Here is a 23963-nt window from a genome sequence, read left to right as displayed (position 1 = left end):
CATGGTGGCCCACCACGCTAGGCCCTGCACCCACCCCCGCCAACTACGCACGCAACCTCAGCATCATCCTAGACTCCTCCCTCTCTATGACCCAACAAATCAACGCTCTTACCTCCTCATGCTTCAACAAACTCCGTATACTGAAAAACATTCAAATGGATCCCCACAGAGACCAGAAAAACTGTCACTCACGCACTCATCAGCAGCAGGCTTGATTACAGAAACGCCCTCTACGCCGGCACCACTCTAAAACTCAAGTGCAAACTATACGCATCCAGAACTCAGCAGCACGACTCATCCTCGACCTCCACCGACACGAACACATCTCTCCACACCTCAAATCCCTCCACTGGCTCCCCATTGACAAAAGGATCACCTTCAAGATCCTCATCCTCACACACAAATCACTCCACAACACAGGCCCTGCCTACCTCAACGAGAGTCACCTTCCACACCCCCACACGAAACGTCCGTTCAGCTGACCTCTCTCTCGCCTCTGACCCCCGCATCAAACACACCACCACCGGGGCAGATCCTTCTCCTACATTGCACTCAAAACATGGAACGCACTCACAACCCACATTCGCAAGACCCAAAACCTACTTCTTTTCAGGAAGGGCCTCAAAACCTGGCTTTTTGAACAGTGAACCTCCTAGCCCCTTTCCCTCCCCCCGTCCCCCCCCCAGCGCCTTGAGACCCTCACAGGTGAGTAGCGCGCTTTATAAATCTCTTTGATACAGATCTACCTATATATATATATATAAATATATATCTACATAGATATATCTATAGATATATCCATGTACCTAGATATATCTATCTACATAGATATATATACATAGATATATACATATATTTTTTTTTAGTTGTTGTATGGTTTCCTTGGGGGCCAAAATGGCCCCCAGGGAAACCCTACAACATCTAAAAAAAAAATTGCCCCCACAGGGGGTCACCCTGCCCACGGGCGACCCCCTGTCATTTCATTTTTTAGTTTTTTTTTTTTTTTTTTTTTTTTAAAAATCCCCTGGGGGGGGGGGGGCGCGATCGCGCCGCCCCCCCTCCCCAGGGGGCACCTACCTTTTTATTTTTTTAGGAAAATTATCCGGGTGGGGGCGGCCCGTTTTCTGGGGGGGGGCTGCCCCCCAAAAGTGAAATCCCTGGTGTCTAGTGGGGTTTCCTGGCCCCCGATCGCAGCTGTGCTGCGATCGGGGGCCAGGAAACCGTTTCAGAAGGCCTCATAAGAAAGGGGAGACTCTCCCCTTTCTTACGAGGCCTTCTGAAACTGTTTCTGGCCCCCGATCGCAGCACAGCTGCGATCGGGGGCCAGAAACAGTTTCAGAAGGCCTCGTAAGAAAGGGGAGAGTCTCCCCTTTCTTACGAGGCCTTTTCAAAATGTTTCCTGACCCCCCCGATCGCAGCTGTGCTGCGATCGGGGGAGCCAGGAAACCTGAAAGTGTTTCCTGGCCCCCGATCGCAGCACAGCTGCGACCGGGGGCCAGGAAACACTTTCAGGAAGGCCTCGTAAGAAAGGGGAGTGTCTCCCCTTTCTTACGAGGCCTTCCTGAAAGTGTTTCCTGGCCCCCGATCGCAGCTGTGCTGCGATCGGGGGCCAGGAAATACTTTCAGGAAGGCCTCGTAAGAAAGGGGAGACTCTCCCCTTTCTTACGAGGCCTTCCCGAACGTGAAAAAGGCCGTTTTCCCCATGAAAGCAGGAAGCGGCCGCAAGGCTGCTTCCTGCTTTCATGGGGAAAACACCTTTGCAACGTCAGCGCGCCGCGTCACAAAGGGGCGGGTGGGGGGCGGGGGGAGACACGGTAGCTTCCGTGTCTCCCGGGGGGGGAAAAAAAATAAAAAATAAATCCTCGGGTGCGACGCACCCGAGGATTTATTAATGCCCTTCCTGGTGTCGGCCACTGGTCGTGACCCGCACCAGGGAGGGTGTGTGGGCGTCGGCCAGTGGCCGACGCCCGCATTTAACGGGTTAACCAACTCCTAACATTGCACCCCCCTCGACAGTAGGCACTAGTCTGGTTCGTGATGACTTTGAACCTCACCAGACCTTCCAGTTTCTTTCAGGACTTGGTTTCTGTACCCCTCTGGGTTGAGATAACTGCCCAGTATGCTATGCCTTTAGCAGTACTGGACTTTACAGACTAACACACTAGACGCAAGTTCTGTCATGCAATACTAGGCCATGTATACCACTCCTCAGGTTGTACCTACACCTCTGCAGGTTCTAACCTATGAACGGGCAGAGCACACAATCAGCATGCAGCCAAGGGTCACACAAGAGAAATACTTCTCACTCAACCACAACAAGCCCCCTGCAGCATTCTCCAACAGTGATCCATTCACTTCACAAGCCTTTTCAGGATGCAGTGGTCCCCACAGCAAAGGGCCATGCACCAGTAGTGCTAGCAGTATGTTGCTACCCCGCACCTGGTGCGCCCTGTCTCCAGATGTATTTCTTGGTCCACACACACACCGCTTCTGCCAGGTGGAGTCTGGCACAATGTACACATGAACAGAGGGCACCACTCTCCAGATATTACAGATAATTATGTGAGTCCTTCTCAGGAGGTCTTCGATGTCCCTCAGAACTCTGAAAAGAACTGGGGGCAGCCAACCTGCCCTTGGAGAGCCACTTCAGGATGCCACACAGCAACAGGAAATCAGCCTCCTGTCAGTCTGCACTCGAGAAGGGTGCATGGATCCCCTCCCTTGGACAGTTATCCTCCTGGGCACCCAGATTCCTCTGACAGTGTGCTGACCCGGCCCGGCCGCACGTACCATGTATCCATTGGTGGTACTTTAAATTTCAGACTTTGAGTACCTCTACTTATACTAAATAAAACCTTTGAAGTGGCGGGTGTTTTGGAGGGTATTACTTTGAACCACAGATGCCGCCCTAACAGTGTTAGTTTCTAACTCATATAGATGGGGTGGGCACTTTCCCTCTGCATTGGCAGAGGGAAAGTGCTCAGATCCCCTAGGCTGTTGAAGAGAAAAACCAGTGAAACCTATTCAAAAGAAGTGAAAACATTTGGGAGAACCATGGCCTATCCACGTCAGGTCTAACATGGTTGCACCATATGACAGGACAGACTCACGAATAGCAGAGTCTAAGTACAGGAACAAGGTGATTGGAAGTCTGTTATGTTCCAGGGACTTAGGAACAGGAAGCCAGCTGACTAGCCCTTGAAGTCACTCTGGTTTGGAGAGAAGCAGGTCCAGTACTTCTCACTCCCAGGCTCCAGGGCAACAGGCACAAGTCAGCACAGCAAAGCAGGAGCCCAGCAAACAGCAGTCCAGCAGAGTGGCAGGCCTTTAGCAGCGCAACAGTCCTTTCTGGCAAAGTATCCACTGGTCCAGAAGTGTACTGAATTGGTGGTGTCAGAGGTCCAGTACATATGCACAGTTGGGCTTTTGAAGTAGAAGATACTTCAAAGGCATGCTGTTGAAGTGTACAGAGTCCCTATCCTTCCTGTCCTGGTTCCAGACTCACTACAGAGGGTTATGTAGTCCTTTGCATGGGGACAGGATACAGACTAATTGGGCGTAAGTGTGTCTGTGCCCAGCTCCTCCCTCCCATCCTGCCCAGCATGACCTATCAAGGCCCATTAGGTCAAAGCTAAGCTCCCATTATGAATGGCTGTCTAGGAGGAGTGCACAAAGCCCAGACATGCGATCCGAGACAGGCAGCAGGCACCAAATGGGTAAAATAGGAAAATGCCAACTTCACCACAAGTTGTGATCTCAAATTGTGATTCCAGACACAAAACTTGAGAAGTCTATCTCTTCTAGTTTGTGAATTACTCTCATGAGATGTAATAACGTAATCCCACTGTTAACCTAGGGGAAAGATAGGCATTGCAGTATACACAAGGAATGTAAGTGTTTTTACATCCAGGACATGTAAAACATAAGAGTACATGCCCGACCTTTTAAAAATGCTGCATTCTGCCCTTGGGGCTGTATAGGGTCTACCTTAGGGGTGACATATATGTATAAAAAAGGAAGGTTTTGGCCTTTTAAAAGGTTTACTTTGCCAGGTTGACATGACAGATTAAAACTGCACACAGGGTCTGCAACAGCAGGCATGAGAGTGATTTAAAGGACTACTTAAATGGGTGGCCAACTAGTACTGCTGGCACACTAGTGGCATTTAATTCAGAGGCCCTAGGCACTTGTAGTGCACTCTACTAGGAACATTTAAGTAAAATGAATATGCCAATTGGGGATAAGCTAACATTACCACTGTTAGACTTGGCATCCTTGCCGTGGCCTCCCCTAACTTTTTGCCTCTGTTTCCCAGGTTGTTGATGTGTGCTGGACTCTGTTTTTGCTGTTTTTGTTACTCTGGGCTCTTTACCACTGCTATCCAGTGCTAAAGTGCAAGTGCTCCTATACAAAATGTGTATGTAATTGGTTCATCCATGATTGGCATATTTGATTTACTGGTAGTTTCCTAGTAGAGTGCACTACATGTGCCTAGGGCCTGTAAATCAAATGCTACTAGTGGGCGTGCAGCACTGGTTGTGCCACCTACCTTAGTAGCTCTGTAAACATAGCTCAGACCTGCCACTGTATGCGTGTGCAATTTTAAGCTGCCAATTATACCCACTCCCCAGGTCTAAACCTTCCCTTTTCTTACATGTAAGACACCTCTAAGGTAGGCCCTAGGTAGCCCCAAGGGCAGGGTGCAGTACATGTTTAAGGTAGGACATATACTAATGTGTCTTATATGTCCTAACAGTGAAATACTGATAAATTCAGTTTTCAATGTTGCAAGGCTTATCCCTCTCATAGGTTAACATGGGGGCTGCCTTTAAAGTTGATCAAAGCGCAGATTCCCTTTGGGAGCGGATAGACATGTGGAGTTTGGGGTCTCTGAGCTCACAATTTAAAAATACATCTCTTTGTAAAGTTGATTTTAAGATTGAGTGTTTGAAAATGCCACTTTTAGAAAGTGAGCATTTTCTTACTTTAACCATTCTGTGACTCTGTCTGTTTGTGGATTCCCTGTCTGGGTCATTATGACAGGTGGGCTGTTTGCACCTCTCTCTAGACAGTGACAGAAAGGGGGCTGGGGTGTAGCCTGCATATCATGATGAGCCATCTGTGCTAGGAGGGAGGGGAGGAGTGATCACTCACACCTGAAAGGGCTGTGCCTGCCCTCACTCAATGCAGTCTCTAACCCCCTGGTGTGTGTGTGGGGCATGGTCTGGGCAAGGCAGGATTTCACAAACAAGAGAGACTTTTCTTTGAAGTAAATCTACTTCAAAGGGCAAAATGGGTAGAAGAAGGGCACCCAAAGCCACAGACTTTAGCTCACTTCTGGAAATCAAGAGGAACCTCTGTCTGAAGAAGAGCTGCCCTACCTGTGACTGTGCTTTGTGGAGCTATCCTGCAGTTGCTGTTTCTGCCTGTGCAAGAGGACAAAGACTGGACTTTGTGTGCCTTCCTGCTTGTGAAGAACTCTCCAAGGGCTTGTCCTGAGCTTGCCTCCTGTTATTGAAGTCTCAGGGCCATCAAAGACTTCCTCTGCCAGCACCTGGATTCTCTGCTGAGACTCCTGTCCTGCCAAGTGGTGCCTTATCCAGTTCCTGGGGCCTTGACAGGTGAAGCTGGCAGACCAAGCCTGAAAATCCACCCACAGACCACCGTGCGGGAAAAGTTCCGACGCAACGTCTGAGAGCGGATGAAGAAAGGACGCGTCATGGGCTCCACGGCTGAAATCAATGCAGCGCTTGCAGCGCGGCTGGGAGATCGATACACGTGGCTGGAGAAACAATGTGCTGCATCGCTGACGGAGGCTGGTATCGTCGCAACCCACGCAGCACTGTTTTGATATCACCATGCGGCAGGATTTTCAACGCAAACCTTGCTGGGTGTTGAAAAATGATGCAACACCTGCCCAGACCTGAGTGCTGCTCCGATCGACGCATCGCTCCCCTGTGGGGAAGAAAAACAACGCACGCCAGTCTGACTGGAGAAGGAGAAAAAATGCAAGAGCTCGCTTGCATGTGAAAAACCGACGCCTCGCTTACCTTTTTTGACGCACACTCACCCGTGCATGTTATTTTATTGCAACCCAGGTACTTTTCAACGCTAACAGTGTTAGCATTGTTTTCTAAAGGATTTAAGACTCTTTTTGCATTTTAATTAATAACTTGACTTGTGTATAGTGGATTTTTGTCGTTTTGGTCTTGTTTTGTTTAGATAAATATTTTCTATGTTTCATGTAAAACAGTCACAGAAAACCCTACTTTGTGAACATTACGAAAAGGTAATATTCTTATGTCAGTGTGCATAACTCTGCATCCTCACTAAAGGTCTGCCCTTTGTAAGTGAAGAAACTCTTCTGGAAAGCCAGCCCTGGCTGGTCCTGGGATTAGGTGTATGCCACTTGTGAGAAGAGAGAGTTTGACTGGGAGCAAAGCAGCTTCAGTATATTTCTAATACTATGGTAGTGTTTACCATAGACATGCTACTGTAGATTGTTCTAGCCAAGTCTTTTCAAAATCTTTCTGTCTTTCATGTTCTCTCCCTTCTCCCAAATTTCAATATAGTTACAAGTGGAAGAAGTAGCTCCTCTCTGACATTCTGTCTGAAAGTTCATCCAGCCCTAGAAAAGGTATCACATGCCTTATCAAAGAGATAATTTTTACCATTGGGAAATAAAGATTGATTGAGTGCAGCATTATGAGTTTGATGGACGAAAACTCTGTCTGCCAAAGTCCCAACAGGACATCCCTCAATTATGTTATGGGTTTCCTGCTAGGTCGGCGGGCTGAAACCTAAGCTATTGTCTCCGGCTCTTAATCGAGCCAGGTGCAGTGCTGTTGCCTGCAGGGTGCACCAACACCCTCGCAATGTTCACTGTCTGCAGGGCCCCCTGCACCTGTTCTCCACCGCCTAGCCGGTTTTCTCCTGGAGTTTTTCTGCACTACTTTGTAGAAAGTTTCTTAACTTTGAGCTTTTGCAGTTTTTTGGTTCTTTGAGGGAAAACAAGGGTCCAGTAGCACCAGCAAGGTTTCAGAGACTCTGGATTGCCTCTTGGGGACTAGGACCCAATTTCCCACAATGCACCTGCACGAAAATTCAGTTGCCACTGGCTAGATAAATTGATCCTCTTTGGCTTGGCAGGTGACTTCTTCCAGCACTGTTGTTCCTATTGCTGATCAGGGAGTTCACTCCTTTTCTTTTGAGTCAAGCACAGTCCTTTCTTTGTGGAGCCTTGTGAGTGTAGCAAGTGCAGTACTTCTGAGTGGAAGTCTTCTGAGTCCAATCCAAGGGTCCAGCAGGAGAGCTCTCACATATTTCTCCTCCATTCAGGGCTGGCAAGAGGCAGGGGACTCCCCAACCAATAAGGGTAAAGCTACCTCCCTCTGCTATGACCACTTCCTGAGAAGTATGGCATATGTTTGACCCAGAATGCACTGTTCTTCCAAAAATCAAAATAGAGAAATTCTCTCCTTGGTGTGTGTGTCTGTGCAACCCAACCCAGAAGTGTGGCTAACATCTGACCACACTCTCCTTCCAGCCCCTCTCCTAATCTAGGTAACAGGGCTTCCATCTGGCTCAAGATCAAGGAAGTGGGGGCTGGTCTGCATCCTATAAGATCTGTTTTCCTGCCTTTGAAGTCCAACCTATCTTCCTATCTCCATTCCTTTCCCTAATTTCTCCAGGAAGCAACTCTCCTTCAAAATGGCTGTCTTGTTTCAGCCATAGGCCTCTTGATGCCTACTCAGATCATTTTGGCTCAAGCTGTAAAAGACTGATCAATCACAAGAGGCTACTACAGGGCTGCTTTAGGTAACTTCAGGATAGTAAGTTCTAAAATAATTTTCTTGTGATAATTATACTAAATGTACCCTTTGACAGTTGTTAGTTGTTGGATTTATTGTAACCACCATTCTGATACTTGAATGATATTTCTAGCTAGCTCCAATCAAAGGTTAGACCTTATTAAGTTTAATAAAGTCTTCCTATGTTAGCCTAGGGGGCTAGCAGCACTACAATAGGGAAAAATAACTTTGGTTGTTTTCTCTACCAGGGCATATACAACATATTTTATAGTGTCTCTGCTTTTTATAACAAGGCACCCTACTCCTGGGGCATCTAGGGCAGACCTTAGGGGTGGCTTATAAGTCACAAAAAGGTTGGTTTGGACTTTGATAGCACTTTCAATTCCAAAGTTGAATTTAGACATAGCTTTATTTTAAAAACAACCTGCAAGGCAGACCTTGCTTTAAAATTGCACTAGGCACCACAGCACAGGTTTGTCTGAGCATTCATCTGCATTCTGATGGCTGTTCCTAGGCAGTAAAGCTGGAGGGGAGCTAACTATGATACCTGATTAGGGAGAGTCTGTCCCAACACAAACGGCTGATTACACACCACATATAGCCTGGAGCCAGGGCTTAGGAAGAAAAGACCTTTGTGCACTTCTGAGACCCTTTTTTGAAGTCACTCCTACTTCAAAGGCACATTTAGGTATCCATACTAGGTCTCTGACCATACTAAATCAGTACACTACTGGACCTGTGAAAAACTCTGCCAGGAGTAAGGACTGCTGTGCTATAAGGACCACCACTCTGCTGGCCTGCTGTTCAAGCAGAACTACTCTCTGCTTTGATGAGTTACCCCGCTGCCTGTTGCGCTCTACCCTCCTGAGGGAAGACTAGACCACTCTCAGCTGAGCCCAGAGTGACTCCATGGGCTTTTTTGGCTTGACCCCTGTTCTCCTGCAGTCTCAGGGATAGCAAAGGCTGCCTGCAACCTGTAACCAGCACCTGGACTCTGTCTGATGTGAGTCCTGAACTGCCAAGTGGCATCAATCCAGTCCTGGGTCCTTGGAAGTGAGTATCTCTGCTGCAACTCAAGGAAATCCCTGCATTCATGACATTGCAGCAATCAGAATCAGCCCATTCCCTCTCGATGCTGAAGCATTGCTGCAAGAGCTGTGGACACTGCTTTGCCGACTGTGTGACACATTGTCCCCAGATATTGACTCATCTTCAAGCTTTGATGGCTCGCCACTGAAGCTTCGCTCCAATTCAGTTGTTCGACAATGACGCATCACTTTGATGCCTAACACAGCCTGTTCTTCGCCATAGCCTCGATGCTGTGCAGCTCAGAACCAACGCATTGCCTACATCTCCTCGATCAACAGTGATACATCTCCTCGACGTTTATGCTTCTTCCATCTTTCTCAGCATATCCTCTGTGGGTTCTGTACCAGGTGTGCCCTCTTTAGTGGTTGGACTGAACATTGGATTTACTCCGCACTAGCGCGACCTCAAGTTACCTTTTAGAGCTATTGACTTCTAAGAACTATTTTTGTTTTATTCTTTAAAAATTCATATCTCGACTTTAACTGAGTGGATGTTTGTTGTTTTGGTCTTGTTTTTCTTATACAAATATATCTCTGTGAGGAGCACTCTTCTTGCTGTTTTCATTTTCTTGTGCGTGTGTGTGTGTGTGTGTTGCACAAATACTTTATATATTGCATCTTTAGATAAATCTGCCTGCTCTGTGCCAAGCTACCAGAGGGTGAGCACAGGTTATCTCTAAGTGTGTATCTAGCTTACCATGATTAGAGTGGTGGTTCCTGCTTGTACAAGGTGCATACTCTGAAAAGCAGAAATGTCATTTATAACACTTTAATATTAGTTGCCATGATAGAACGAGGTACAGCATAGCATACACAGACCTGGATTACAAAATGAATTTGTTTTGTGAAACTTATTTGTAGGTGTTCAAAAAATGTTTTTTTTCCTTCTTACCTTATCGTTCACAACACTTTTACCATCCCATGCCCATCCTCTTTTTGTGAAGTAATTGACAGTTGCAAATTCTATCAGTGCAGAAAAGACAAATGCATAACAAACAGCAATAAACCAGTCCATTGCTGTTGCATAAGCTACTTTTGGAAGAGAGTTTCTAGCACTGATGCTCAGTGTTGTCATTGTCAGCACAGTTGTTACACCTATAGAAAAAGATAAAATAAGGAATCAAACATTTTTTATATTTGCTCATTCTTATTACTGCTTATTAGAGTCACACATTACTTGTTATGGCAGAACAAAATAATTATAGGCTAACAATGTTAACATGTACATACTGTATTCGAGACCCCATACGTAATAAATTTGTAACCAAAAATATATATAATTAATTCTAATCCAGTTTTTAAGATGTATATGCATTATATTGAAGTCATTGCAGAAAAGCCACAGTAAGTTATAAATGTATCCATAACAATTAAAGCAGGAAGTCAGGAAAATAATTTGAAAACATACAGAATTGTCAGGTATTTTGTAAAATAAAAATGCAACCTGAATAGAAAAATCATACATTTTATTTAAACTTCTAATATGTTTCAGAACTATAATCTGCGATGCCATATACTTGCAGATCACACCCAGATTCTCCAAAATCTACACAATCATCTAGGTAATTGCCTAAAATTTATTAAATGTGTTGCGAAAGTTAATAATTATATTCATTCATGTTATCCATATCATAATTCTTCCAAATCTGAGATATTACTTTCTGGTGGCCGGCAATAACAATGTTATTTCAACTTTATACTGTTCACTCCTACATTTAGCCCTGATCCATCATTGATTTGCAAGACCATAAATAATCAATTCTATACAAAACCACTAACCCAACACATCCTACTTAATTTGTTCGAACCTGATTCCAGCAAATCATTTAATAACAAATGAATATTAAGAACATGAACAGGAAAAACGATGCTAAACATACATGGCTATGCTAGAAACATACAATATTTGATTTGCCACACTTATCTAATCTTATTTTCCAAGCTCTTACTTCCACCACTTCAGCATGCTTAAAGTCCCTCAAAATTCCTTTTACATTCATTAGTTGAACAGGATGCCACTCTTTTATTACTGATGGTTTCGTTTCGATATTGCCAGCTAAGAACAACGTATCAAGTCATTCATGGGATCCATCCTCAAAACTGCCTGCTCCTTCCTATCCATTATACTTTCAAACTTCACTTTTCCCTCCTTCAACGTGTCCCTTTTTATCTCTGACCTCTCAAAATGTTCTGCAATCATTGCTCTGCAAGCTGCTTATTTTTTTATTATTATGCATTTGCTCCAAGACTTTGTAACCTCAAACCACACACATACCTCTAAAATACTCAGTAATTTAAACACTTCCTACTGAGTGGGTACTAGTTTCAATCCTACTCATCCTTGAATTAAAATAATCTTCACGTGATAACAGCATTCCTATTGCTATCACCATGTGTCCTCCATACCTTTTCAAATCCTCGCTGATTGTTACTTCATGGCAATCACTCTCGTATGACAAATACAATTATATCCATGTGCGTAGCACAAAGTAACATAACAACTGTCATCAAAGAATATAACAACAAAATGTAATCATAATGTAAGTAGATATGGTTTAAGTTCAAAACAAAACAATATCAATTAGAGTCATGTATTTGCTGTGGAAGGTTATTCAGCTTCCTAACCATTTTCATGATGTCACCACATTAGAAAAAGCAAAACAAATTAATCATATAAACTGATGCAAAACATTAAAATCACTATGGACCATACCATCGTTCAATGTTTTTCATTAAAATATATACCGTTGCATTATCAACAATATTATTTTCAAGTAAGCAGTATTGATACAATTCAATCTGTGTAAGAGTTTTTCTTTTAATAAGCTGTCATTACAGCTTTAGGACTAACCTACAGGAGACCCCATACACGCAAAAGCACATGCTCCAGTAGTGCTTTGAAAGGGTGGAAATGTATCCCAGGGACAGCGATGTAACCCCTCGGAAACTTAAGGGAACTTTGTTGAGGTACCCTCTAGAGGCTGCTGCAATTCTGGTAGCTCCCCAAACACGCGTTGCATTTTCATGGTGTCACCCTTGCCCACACCTGTGGTACCACAAAACGAAATACGTAAGTTTGTTGCCCCCAGTGCATAGGCTTATGGGGCACTGCAGCATCCAAAGACATGAATATAAAATGGAGGGCATTTCTGATCTCCTTTTCCCTTCATCGATTTCTTTTTAAGCAGCCTCAGGCCATAAGGATTTTAAAATGTAGACAACTGGCCTAGCAATGTACTTTTGATTTTGTCTATTGGGTGTTTGGGCTGTGCCAGGGCACAGCCAGTGCAACCCTAGCTGGCTACGTGCGTGGCTGACACCTTCCTGTGTCAGTGCAGAAGAAAGCATGCTCTCTTTCTCGCCACCCTTGTCCTGGTGGACTGCGGCCAGCCATTCAGTGTGCCCCACAGGCATAAACATGGGGAGTGGGAGGTGCATATCAATCCAGGAACATGATGGCTCAGGGAGATGGGGTTCCCAGGGCAGATGAGGTTGCCAGGGGCAATTCATGTTCATTTTGGCTCCTGGGAGATGGGGTCCCGGGTGATGAAAGTGGCTTTGGAGAAGGGACCCAATTCACATCACCTCCCCTTTCCAAATAATGCTGAAGACTGCTCTCACCCTCGAGGGCTTGACCCTCCCCAGAGTGAATGTTAACAATGAGTAGCAGAGTAGTACTCACTTTATTTTTATGGCTAGTCCTCTCATGAGATCAAACTTCTCAAGTTGGTTTTCAGGCTCCTTGGGCTGATTTACATACATGTAGTGTTATTTCGCTCCTGGTGATGGGCTCTAGCCATCAGCTGCATTTCCTTCAGGCCTACTGTCCTCTAAATGTATTTTCTCCATGTAACCTGGTTCCCAATTCTCCTGATGCTTTACCTGTCCTCTCCCAGGGCTTCTGGCACCTCCTTTTCCCTGAGGTAGACTTCAGAAGCTTCTCCACAGCTCACCTGCAGAGTATCCTCCTTGCTGCACTTGCCAGACCCCATTTCTTTGGCTGTCTTGCAGGCCACCTGCATGTCAACAACGGAGTCAAAGGCTGCTTCCCATTTCACAAAAGATTGAAGGGAACCCTCCACTGGTCCCCCATACTGGTGTATCTCTCAACTGTCCCCTAGAGGTACAAGGGGACCAGCACCAGTGTGCCAGGAGTAACCCTTCTAGTTCCTGCATGCCATTTGGAGTCATAGTCCTTAAGTCTATCCTTGAGGTGGTGTCAGGTGGCTTCTCTTGCCAGCTGGCAGTTCCTCCAGCATTGACGCCCCCAGATCTAGTGAGTTTTCTCACCAGTCAAGTGTTTTTTTAAGTGGAAGTGGAAAGAAATAGAAGGTAGACACCTCTGGTCATTCCTAGAGAGCTACTTTATCACTCCATCCCATGCCCCAACCCTTCTGTACAGCATTCTAGGACTTTTAAACATGGTGGATTTAAGTAGTCTATGGAAAGACCTTCCTTGTGAGCTTTAGCCCAGCCTCAATTGACAAAGGTTCCTGATTTCTTCACACAAAAATGTTAAAAGGGATCCCCTCCTATGTTTTGGTCCAGAGGTTTGGGCTTCCCCCTTTGTCTCTCTGGGCCTGGGCTTGCCCAGGTCAGTCGCAGTGTGAAGGGCTACTTAATACATGCAGATTTCCTTCCCATCATTCCCCCCCCCAAAGTGGGTGAACGTTTACTCAGGGTGCATGTTTAACCTAGGATTCCAACCTAAATGGTATCTCTAGGCCTATGAAGGATGCAACTGTGCTATGGCACATATTTCAGTCATATAAATCAATAAAAAGCACAAAGAATTGTAAGTACTTATTACATATGTACACTAGGAATGCCCCCTCATGTTAGAAGGCCTTCACAAGGTCATTACCAGTCCCTGAAGGGTCCCTTCTGTGATAAACTACAGGTACGCAGATGCTGGGCTTAGCTACACAGTAGCCTTACACGTTCAGCCCGCACTCACAAATATGTGCTGACATTTTCACAAGAAACCAGCCTACAGCCACACAGCAGTAGCCTTATCTTAAGAAGGGGAGCAATGCTTGTTAGCACACACTCAGTCTATTTCCACAGCATGTAATGTGAGTGGGACTCAGTCAGTAAGACTTACTTACAGTAAATGTACAAAACCAGTTAAAAAGTAAAAAAAAATCAGGTGGATTAAATGGGTGGAATCCATTTGCTACAGACATACATCCAGCTCTCAAAAGGAGTGCTTGGTCTTCTGTTGCAAAATGTGGATCAGAATGGAACAAAGAAAACATGGGCTACATGTAAATATATCTGGCGGTACGTCGAATTAGTTGCTCAGGTGTTTTCATGATAACTAACTCAAAGAGAACAAGGCTAAGTTTCAGAGAAGCTGGTTAACATGTTTCCTATTGGATTGTCTTGTATGAAACAGCACACCATTCATTGGAGATCTCATAGACATACGTTTGCTCACCCATACCTCCTTTCAAATTGTTCACCTTCCTTTGGCATTATTGTAATCCCTGTCACTTTATAGGGCGTGGATCACAATGTCAACATAGCGCAAATGTTATAATAACGACTGTGGTCTGCTGTCCCTTTCACGCCTCCATTCCTGCATCTGCAGCTGTTTGGAACAAGGTGCAGATCCAAATCCTGCCTCAAGAGTATTAATGAGGCAGGGCTTTTGTGAATCATCACAGCCCAACAAACTGGCATACCAAGAGTACCATGGCTTTCACAAGGATAATAGGCTGTGTGCACCGGTGAATAGAAGACACTTATAATCAGTGTGTGGTTGAGCCCCTCATACTGCTAGGCCGTGGTGTCACTGTACCTAACGCACTAAATAAACCTCCACCTCTGCTGAATTGTTACAAAACACTTTGAGGATGCAGAACTCCCTGTCATATTGTCATCTGATACATATGGCCCCATGAGCCAGGGTAATTAAAGACAAAACGAGATCAGCCATTATGCTAGGTCATTCGTTTTATATTGTTTCTAAAGGCACAAAAACCCTCTGTTAGGAAATGATGATTTTGTAGATGGGCTGACCCTGTCTAAAATTTGCCTTCGCGTAGATCAGCAGTCTGAATTTCACAGTATTTCCCTTAAAACGTAAATTAAATATAACGTCACCTTTCTTGTTATTCTTACATTATGGTCTTACGCTCACAGTGGGAAAGTCCAAATAGACTTTAGTGAATATACAGCTGCATTATGAGTAAGGGATCTTTTCTTCAGTCAATATTATTACAGGTTTCCACTCCTGAGTAACTATGTCTCTAACTAAGTTTGAACACAATTAAATGGAAATGGCCTTGATGACAGAAGTACACACATGCCACCCAGGGGTCTCGTTTTACAAAGTGACTTTCATCACCACAGAGCCGTTTTACTGCTACTACACATTGCTCTGACAGTTTTAATGACTTTTCCACCACAATACCTTAATCTATTTCCAGTTCAGTAGACAGTGATATCTCCGCCTTGAGTTTGCAATTCCTTCTTCATCGTTTCCAAAGCGACACTTTAAATATAACAGCCATGTGGAAAGGAGGCCTTTTGAAAATAAAGACCTTGACATCGTGAATAAATCCTGGAACCAGCTATCTTCATTTTTATAAATTAAGGATTCATTTTTCACAGTTAAAACATGTAAACATTCGGCATTTTTATCCTATGTTCCCGCTGCATAAAATGCCGACTTAGTAGAACCGTAGCAAATAGTTTTCCCATTCTTTACCGTTTTGCAGTAAAAATGGGGACAATTCCACGAGGAACAATATTTTTTGCCAGGCTTACTATAATAAAAAAAAACACAATTTTCAAGAGATCAGGGCAGATTTGAGCTGGGCAATGTGCACTCTTAGGATATGCTTGACGTAGCACAATTTCCTTTATTTACATGGTGCATGATGATGCCGCCTGAAACTGAACTCAGACAAGACGGAAGTCCTCATCCTCGGAAACTCCCCGTCCGCCTGGGATGACTCTTGGTGGCCCACTGCCCTGGGCACCGCCCTGACCCCTTCAGACCACGCACGCAACCTCGAATTCATCCTGGACCCCCTTCGCACCATGACCAAGCAAGTCAACGCAGTCTCGTCCTCTTGCTTCCACACACTTCGCATGCTCCGAAAGATCTTCCGCTGGATCCCCGCCGACACCAGAAAAACTGTGACCCACGCCCTCGTCACAAGTCACCTGGACTACGGAAACACCCTATACGCAGGAACCACCGCAAAACTTCAGAAACGTCTTCAGCGCATACAGAACGCTTCTGCACGCCTCATCCTCGACGCACCCCGCCACAGCCACATCTCCGCCCACCTGAAACACCTGCATTGGCCACTCGTCAACAAAAGGATCACCTTCAGGCTCCTCACCCACGCACACAAAGCCCTCCACAACAAAGGCCCCAAATACCTCAACAGCCGCCTCGCCTTCTACACGCACACCCGTCAACTTTGCTCTACCAGCCTCACCCCCTCCGCCGTCCCTCGCATCCGCCTAACCAACGCTGGAGGGAAATCCTTCTCCTACCTGGCAGCCAAAACGTGGAATTCCCTCCCTACCCTCCTCAGGACTACCCAGGACCACCTCGCCTTCAGGAAGCGCCTCAAAACCTGGCTCTTCGAGCAGCAGTGAACCCCCCCCCCTAGCGCCTTGAGACCCTCACGGGTGAGTAGCGCGCTCTATAAATACCATGATTGATTGATTGATTGATGGATGCTCTCAGCATTGCATACATCTCAGACTCTATTAACTGCACAAAACCCACAAGGAGAAGGTTTCTTTGTGGCGGCAACCTGCTACTTTGCCGTTATAGGTCGGTGAACAATTTCAAAGCTACTCACAAATATTTTCAAATACTTCGCAGATAAATGTCCATCTATAGTATAGGCTGAAAGAAAATCTCGCTTGAACATTGGCAGCTAAAGGGCGCTGAAACAGCAGTAGGTTTAGAGACAGAGGGAGACTGTATTAGGGAAAAGGATACTATTATTGTGTAAAGAGACCACATATATTATCAGTTTTTTTTATATCAAATGTATATACATACGTGTATAACAGTTAACTACGTAATATGGTCCAATACTGCCATCAGGAGGATTCAGGTGACATCATAAACCAGAACCTCAAGATGACAATTTAGGATTCATGACATGCTGAAATAGATCACTGACAGCATCACTGATGACATCTCACATGAAATCACTGATGCAAGCATTCCAGTCATGCCAAAGCCTCAGTGGGCAACCAATCCCCAGAATACATGGCCTTGTGGCTGTGCGCAGCAGGGGGTGGCCACATGACCTAATCTATGGCCAGGTCTTGCACACAATCTTCCAACAGTGGTCAATTCCTGCTGTGCACAAACTTCAAATTCAAATGTGTGTAGCAGTGGTTGGCTGGACGGCTTGGTCCTTAGCCAGGACCTGCATCAAAATGTTTGGGAGCAGATAACCCTCAGTGCTTGTGGCCTTAAGCACTGTACAGTGGAGACAAGCTGCAGGGACTAGTCCTAGGCCTATTCCTCCACAGGCAGCGCTTGATGCCATGCAGGTATGCTCCTCCTTTTTCCTATTTTTAAGATGTTTTTACCAGGCCACAGTCCAATGTCAACAAGATATTAAGGATGATGTTACCTGTGATGTCTTAGTAATGTAAATTAACTTAATGAAAGATGTCACATGTAAGGTCATAAACAGTGCATGGAAAAGAGAGAGATTCTGATTACTTCACCCCACCATAATTGGCAAAATTCAGTTGCTTTTCACTTTTGCAATTCAAAGCTGCACTTTAGCAATCTTTATTCATTGAATTCATGAGGTTCTGAGGTTATTTTAAACTTGTTTTCACACTTTCTATTAAAAATGGTTGGACCTGGCCCGTTTTGCAGGGTCAACCCCAAACCTTTTGCCTTTCTCCTCCTTTTTTTCTGACCTCTTGATGTTGGCTCTAGGACTCTGAGCACTTTATCACTGCTGATCAGTTCTAAAGTGCAAGTGCTCTCCCTTCTAAAGTTGGTATGATTGGCTTACACCTAATTGACACATTTAATTTACCTGTAAGTCCCATGTACAGTGGTATCTCTATACCTAGGGCCTGTAAATTAAATGCTACTAGTGGCATGCAGTGCTGCTTGCACCATCCACAGAAGTAGCCTTTCAAACAAGTCTCAGGCTTGCTAGCGCAGGGACCTTCCATCTAAATTTACTTGCCAGGCCTGGAACACCCCTTTTTATTACATGTAAGTCCCTCCTAAGGTAGGCCCTAGCTAGCCTAATGGGCGGGGTGCTATGTATGTATAAGGCAGGACATGTGCCTGGTTGTGTTGCTCGTCCAGGTATCGAGTGACAAACAGCATATTTGGTTTCTCACTGCTGTGAGTGCTGCCTTGCCCATAGGATTACATTGGAAATGACCTGCCTTATGTCTAGGGACTACGGTCTGATTTATGAGGGGTAGTGTAGGCATGTTTGGTATGATTGTAATGGTAGCAAGAACCTCACAAAGGTGCATTTGCATATTGAATGGTCTTTCTGGGCTGAGAGAAGGGGAGGCCGGACACACCTGCATTTGTAAAAGCTGTGCCCTGACCTCACACAAAGGACTTGTTTACCCCCAACTGATGTCTGAAGCCTGTGCTGGAGGAGAGAGGGGACACACTTGGTCCCACAACTGGTTGGAACCTCTTCTCTCCCTGTTTGTAAAAGTTGTTAAAAACTGGGTATAAGTACAGGGGGTTTTCTTCATGTTACAAGAGACAATAATGGAGTACTGAACTGGACACAGAATACTGCTGGGGGGACTCACCAGGAACCACCTTGGACTATGGCTGTTGTGCTGACATGTGACCTGCTAGGTCACTAGGAGGAACTGCCACTCACTGCAATTCTTTGTGCTGGCTTGTTTGTTGGGCCCTGATGCCCTGTGCTCCCTTCTGATGTCTCCAGGGGATTGGTGCTGAGGGCCCTGTTCCCTGCAGCGGAGCACTAGAAGAGCAGTTTACGCTCTGCTTCTCCAGCGTGGGCGAAACGTTGTGTTTACATTTCCCAATTTATTGTAAGCGCAGGAAGAGAACTTTGACTTTTGTTTACTTAAGCACATGATGAGCACTTTTTTGATGTTCCCCCACTGGGTGCAGGGAAGTGCCCCAAGTCTGTGTGGCTGCGTGCTCCCCCAAGGACAGGTGAGTCAGTGTCGAGGAGTGTGCTTACGCTGGGTGCCCCGGGGCAAAGAGCACGCTCTGTGGAGTGCCTCTGGGGCACAGGCAGGCCCTCCCTTGGGAAGGATCACTGCTGCAACCTGGGGACAGAGGAGGAAAAAGGAGCGGACCAGCATGATGACGCGGGAGGCCCGAGGAGGCGCCCAGCTGCAATCTCCAGGAGGAACGTGGCTTGGCAGAAAGCTGCTAACATCTGCAGCCACCTTGAGAACGTGGGCGGCTGCAGACAGAGTGTGCATCTTTGCCCGGGGACCCTGGAAGAAAGGTCCCCCGCAGAAGAGAAGAGACGGTCCTCCTAGGGGCCCATGAAGTGGAGAATGCCCCTGTAGCAGGAGACGTGTGGTCTCCTCAGGTGTGAGGGGCTGGGCACTCCCCTGGTTCTCACCGGCATTTTCTTGTTTGGTGGCTCATATAGCAGGCTGGGGTGGTGACCCTCGACAGAGGTCCCCGCCCTGGCAAAATTAACCCTGCATCTCCCCAGGGGCAGAAACCAGAGTGCAGGAGCTTCGAGATTGGCACACAGATGTCCCTGTTATGTTACGTTTCTTGCTGTGGTGCCTGGTGCAGATGGCAGAACACACTCAAAGGTCCTGGGGAGAATATTCTAAAAGGGTATGTGCATTTCTGATGATGTGCGATCATGACCTTATTGTGGCATTCATGATGACATGTTAACTGTGCCATGTACATCATTGGACTATTTCATTTGATGCGCAAACATGTTGATGGTGTCTCACTTGATGTGCATTCATGACGTTGTTGTGGCTTTCATGATGATATGTTTACTGTGCTATGTACATTCTGGGAATATTTCATTTGATGCGCACACGTGTTGGTGATGTCTCACTTTATGTGCATTCATGATGTTGTTGTTGCAGTCCTGATATTGTTTTACTGTATGCTAATGCCATGAGCTTTTGTGTTGTGTCATGCTATCCACAGTCATGATAGTGGTTTGGCAATGATGATCATATGTTTAGTATGACATGTGCATTCCTTTGGTAATGGCCACCTGACTACTGCTATGTTAACCAGTAACCTATGTGTTGTATGCGACCACTCGCAGACTAATAGTACTGTGTAATGTTCTGACAAATGCTTGAGAAGCAGGGTATTACTGACATTTTTTTTTGTCCTCAGAAGAAACAGGAGGTACCTAGGCATTATTGTTACGATGGGGCATTTTTTCCTTACGGGGTCCCACCCTGCCATTATACCTCCTTCAACACATTGAGGTTTCCACTCTGTAATCCTCTCCATGTTGTTTTGTCTTTAATCCTTGGACCTCTATTCCATCAAATATTTTTTTTAACTGATACCAATATACCCGGTGAACTATAAACAAGTGATTTCTCCTTAACGGGGCTGATTTGACCACTTGCCAAAGTGTAGACATAGATACTTGCCAGATATTCATTAGCTCCGACTACGGCAGGTCCGTCTTTCACTTCTCCTCGGGTAATGGTCATGGCCCATCTTCCCCCTGCACCAACATCCAATACCACTGAGATACTTCTTTCTTCTGTAGAATCTGCCCCAGAATTATTTTCTTTTCTCTTTCAACTTCTCCAGTTCTGAAGTCCCCTTGCATTCCTGCCCCGCTGACGAGTTGGTAATATTTAAACTTCAATATCCTCTTTCCCATAAGTCGATCAAGTTCATCCCAGGTTGTCAGTGCCCCCTCATTTTGCAACTGTCCCCACATTGTTACCCCAGCATTTTTTAAGGGAAGTGCTAAGGAATCTTGTAAACACTCTGGTGTGCCTGGAAAATTCCATATTGGAGCGAAGTAGCTATAATATGGGATTTTTAAAATCCTCCTAACTTGTTTCCATATTTTAAAAGCCACTATTAATGTCTTTAACCTAATGTTCTTAAAAAATTTGGGGTGGCCAAATTTAAATAAAAAGTATACACCTCTTTCCTCCTGATTTTCAGTTAACACACGATATAGGGGTGCAATCTGTGAAAATTCACTCATAACTGTGACCTAAGATTTTTTAATTGGAAGGCCCAGTTGTATATTTGAAAATCTGGTAAAGCAATTCCTCCATCAACCTTTTTCTTGCGTAATTTCTTCCAGGCAATAAGCACCCCTTTTTGAGCCCATACAAAAGTATTTATTTCTCCTTGAAGCTTTTTAAACCTGCGTGTTTTAAACTCAGGTAGGATGGCGTTAAAAATAAATGTAAACTTTGGGAGTATCATCATTTTAACTATGCTACACCTCCCAATAAATGAGAGTGAAAGACCGGCCCAGGAGTTCAAGAGCCTCTCTGTTTCTAATACCAGTTTATTAAAGTTAATTTGCATCATCTGATTTATATCTTTAACCACTTGTACCCCTAGGTATCTGATTTTGTTTTCCAATAGACTGCAAGTATCAATGTTCCAGGACATCAATTTAGTTGTCTGCTGATTTATTTGGTACCTGGATAACTATCTGAAATCCATCATAATCTTTTTTATCACTGAGAAGGCATTTCTGCTATTCTGTTTGAAGATCATCAGGTCGTCTGCGTATAATGCCACTTTCTTCTCCCAGTTTCGGTACTTGAATGGAGTAATCTGTTGTTCCTCCCTCAGCTGGATTGCCAATGGCTCGATATACAGGTTAAAGAGTAAAGGTGATAAAGGACAGCCCTGCCGTGTTCCTCTCTATATTTGAATTTTATCCGTAAGATTGCCATTAACCAAGACCCTAGCACCTGGCTAAAAAAATTGCCTTATTTGCATAAAGAAAATGATTCATCAGTCCGCAATGGTTTATCACTGCATATAAGAAAGTCCACCTTACGCTAACAAAAGCTTTTGCAGCCTCAAAAGCCATTATAATCAAGGGTAATCATTTTTCCGTTGCCATTTCAATAGCCGCTATTAGATCATGCGTCAGCTCTTGCAACTGTTTCCTTTTCATAAACCCTTTTTGATCCGCATGTGTCAAATCCCCCAACATTTTCTCCAGCCTTCTGGCCAAAACATGCCTATCTATTTTATAATCGTTATTCAGTCAGGATATAGACCTATATGACTCACAAGCTTTAGGATCTTTTCTAGGTTTTAAGAGTATGTTAATTCTACCATTATCCAAAGAGCTTGTTGGGCACTAATGCCCTTATATATGGCGTTCAAGAACCTAGTCATCACCGGTGTTAGCGCCTCACTTAATTCCCTATGTGGCTCACTTAGCAGGGAGTCTGCTCCTGGGGCTTTCCCCCTTTTCAGCTCCTTCATTACTTTACTTATTTCTTCAGAGCTTATCTCTAGGTTTAAGTCCTGTTGTTGGCCAAACTGTAAGGTGGGAAGGTTAATTTCTTGAAGGCAGCTAGCTATCTGCTCTTCTGAAATTGAGGTCTCGCCTGAATATGAGGGTTGAAATCTTTTTTTTTAAACCTGCTCTATACTTTGCTCATCTAAGCAGCACTCCCCTGTCTCATTTAGAACTATTTCTGTAATCACATTCTTTGTCCTTTCCAACCTAGTTTTCCAGGCAAGCATCTTACCACATCCCTCCTCATATTCATAATGAGCCAACTTACTTGCCTCTCATCTCTTTTTCACACAAGCCTCCAAGTAGTCGGCCAATTCTACTCTTGCTTCTCTAAGTTTGTTTGTGCAGTTAACCTGCACCTGATCATAACAAGATTCCAGTTCTCTTTGACATACTTCTATCCTGTCTTCTAATGTCTTCACTCTAGACTCATGAACCTTCCTAATAAAGTCGGCACCATATATTATCCTACCCCTGATAAAAGCTTTATAGGTGTCCCAGACCACATTAATAGGGGCAGACCCTTCATTCACCCAAAATAACTCTAATGTATCTTCCTTAAGTTGGCTAACTATCACTAGATAGTTAAATAGTGACATACAGTCCACCTTCTCTGACCTATCCCTCCATCAAACACAACCTCCAGTACCACCACCAAATGGTCGGAGAGATGCTCTGGTAAGTATGCCACCTCCTTTACTTTGGCAGCCAGATTCCTATTTATCAAAAAGAAATATATTCTAGAGTAATGCCCATCATTTTCATTATGATACGTGTAACCCTTCTCTTGTCCCGCTCTCTACCTCCAAATATTTATTAGGCCAAAATCACTTATCAGACGGTGGACACCCTCCCTCATCTTAGCTGATTCAACTGCTGGTTTTGGCATAGATTTATCTCAAACAGGGTACAGCAGAATGTTAAAGTCCCCTCCTATCACCAGGTAATCTGCCACCTCAGCCTTCATTATTTGCCCATGCAATTCATGAAGCGTAGTTAGGTCCTCGATGTTTGGCCCATTGTATCCCACTACTGTATATCCTACCCTATGTAATTTAGCATTTAACACCAGCCACCTGCCCCCCGGATCTGCAATATAATTTTCTACCCTGATTAATGCAGAGGTCTTCAAAAGAATAGCAATGCCTTTCACATTACTTCTTTGGTTTGTGCATGCAAACTGACTGATCCATTTCTGATATTTACTATCTCGCTCCACCCCTCTTTACGTAGATGCATTTCCTGTTATACTATGACGTTGTAATCCAAATGTTTTAAATATTCTAGTATTTTCGTCTGTCTGCTTGGCTCTCTAAGCCCATTAACATTCCACGACAGGACCTTTAACCTCCATTTATTTTTCAGGCCAACCCTTTATCCCCTGTTCCTATAACCTTTGCATCGTATGAGGAAAAACGTTTTTTCCTTTTTACTCCACATGCTCTCCACCATGTGCATCAACCTTTCTCCTTAAACCTATCCATAGGTAACCCCTCCTTAGCCCTCCCTCTGCGCCTCCTTGGGGAACCCACCACCCTCCTTTGATTGGGTATCGCTGAGACCCTCAGACTCCATCCCCACAGTATCTA

The 23963-nt window shown here is 44.8% G+C and overlaps 1 protein-coding gene across 3 annotated transcripts in view; it reads right to left on the bottom strand.

Annotated features, from left to right (window-relative positions):
- The window catches only part of GABRA2 (gamma-aminobutyric acid type A receptor subunit alpha2), a 554383-nt gene that overhangs the window by 14187 nt on the left and 516233 nt on the right, over nt 1–23963 (bottom strand). For all 3 annotated transcript variants that reach the window (XM_069201731.1, XM_069201726.1, XM_069201732.1), the window contains exon 9: nt 9792–9994. In XM_069201731.1, the coding sequence (XP_069057832.1) occupies nt 9792–9994 (203 nt within the window). The remainder of the gene's footprint in view (nt 1–9791; nt 9995–23963) is intronic.

This window comes from Pleurodeles waltl, chromosome 1_2 (assembly GCF_031143425.1).
Source record: "Pleurodeles waltl isolate 20211129_DDA chromosome 1_2, aPleWal1.hap1.20221129, whole genome shotgun sequence".
Taxonomy (NCBI): Eukaryota; Metazoa; Chordata; class Amphibia; order Caudata; family Salamandridae; genus Pleurodeles; species Pleurodeles waltl.
The sequence above is the reverse complement of the archived record's forward strand: the minus strand, read 5'-3'. Positions and strand labels throughout refer to the sequence as shown.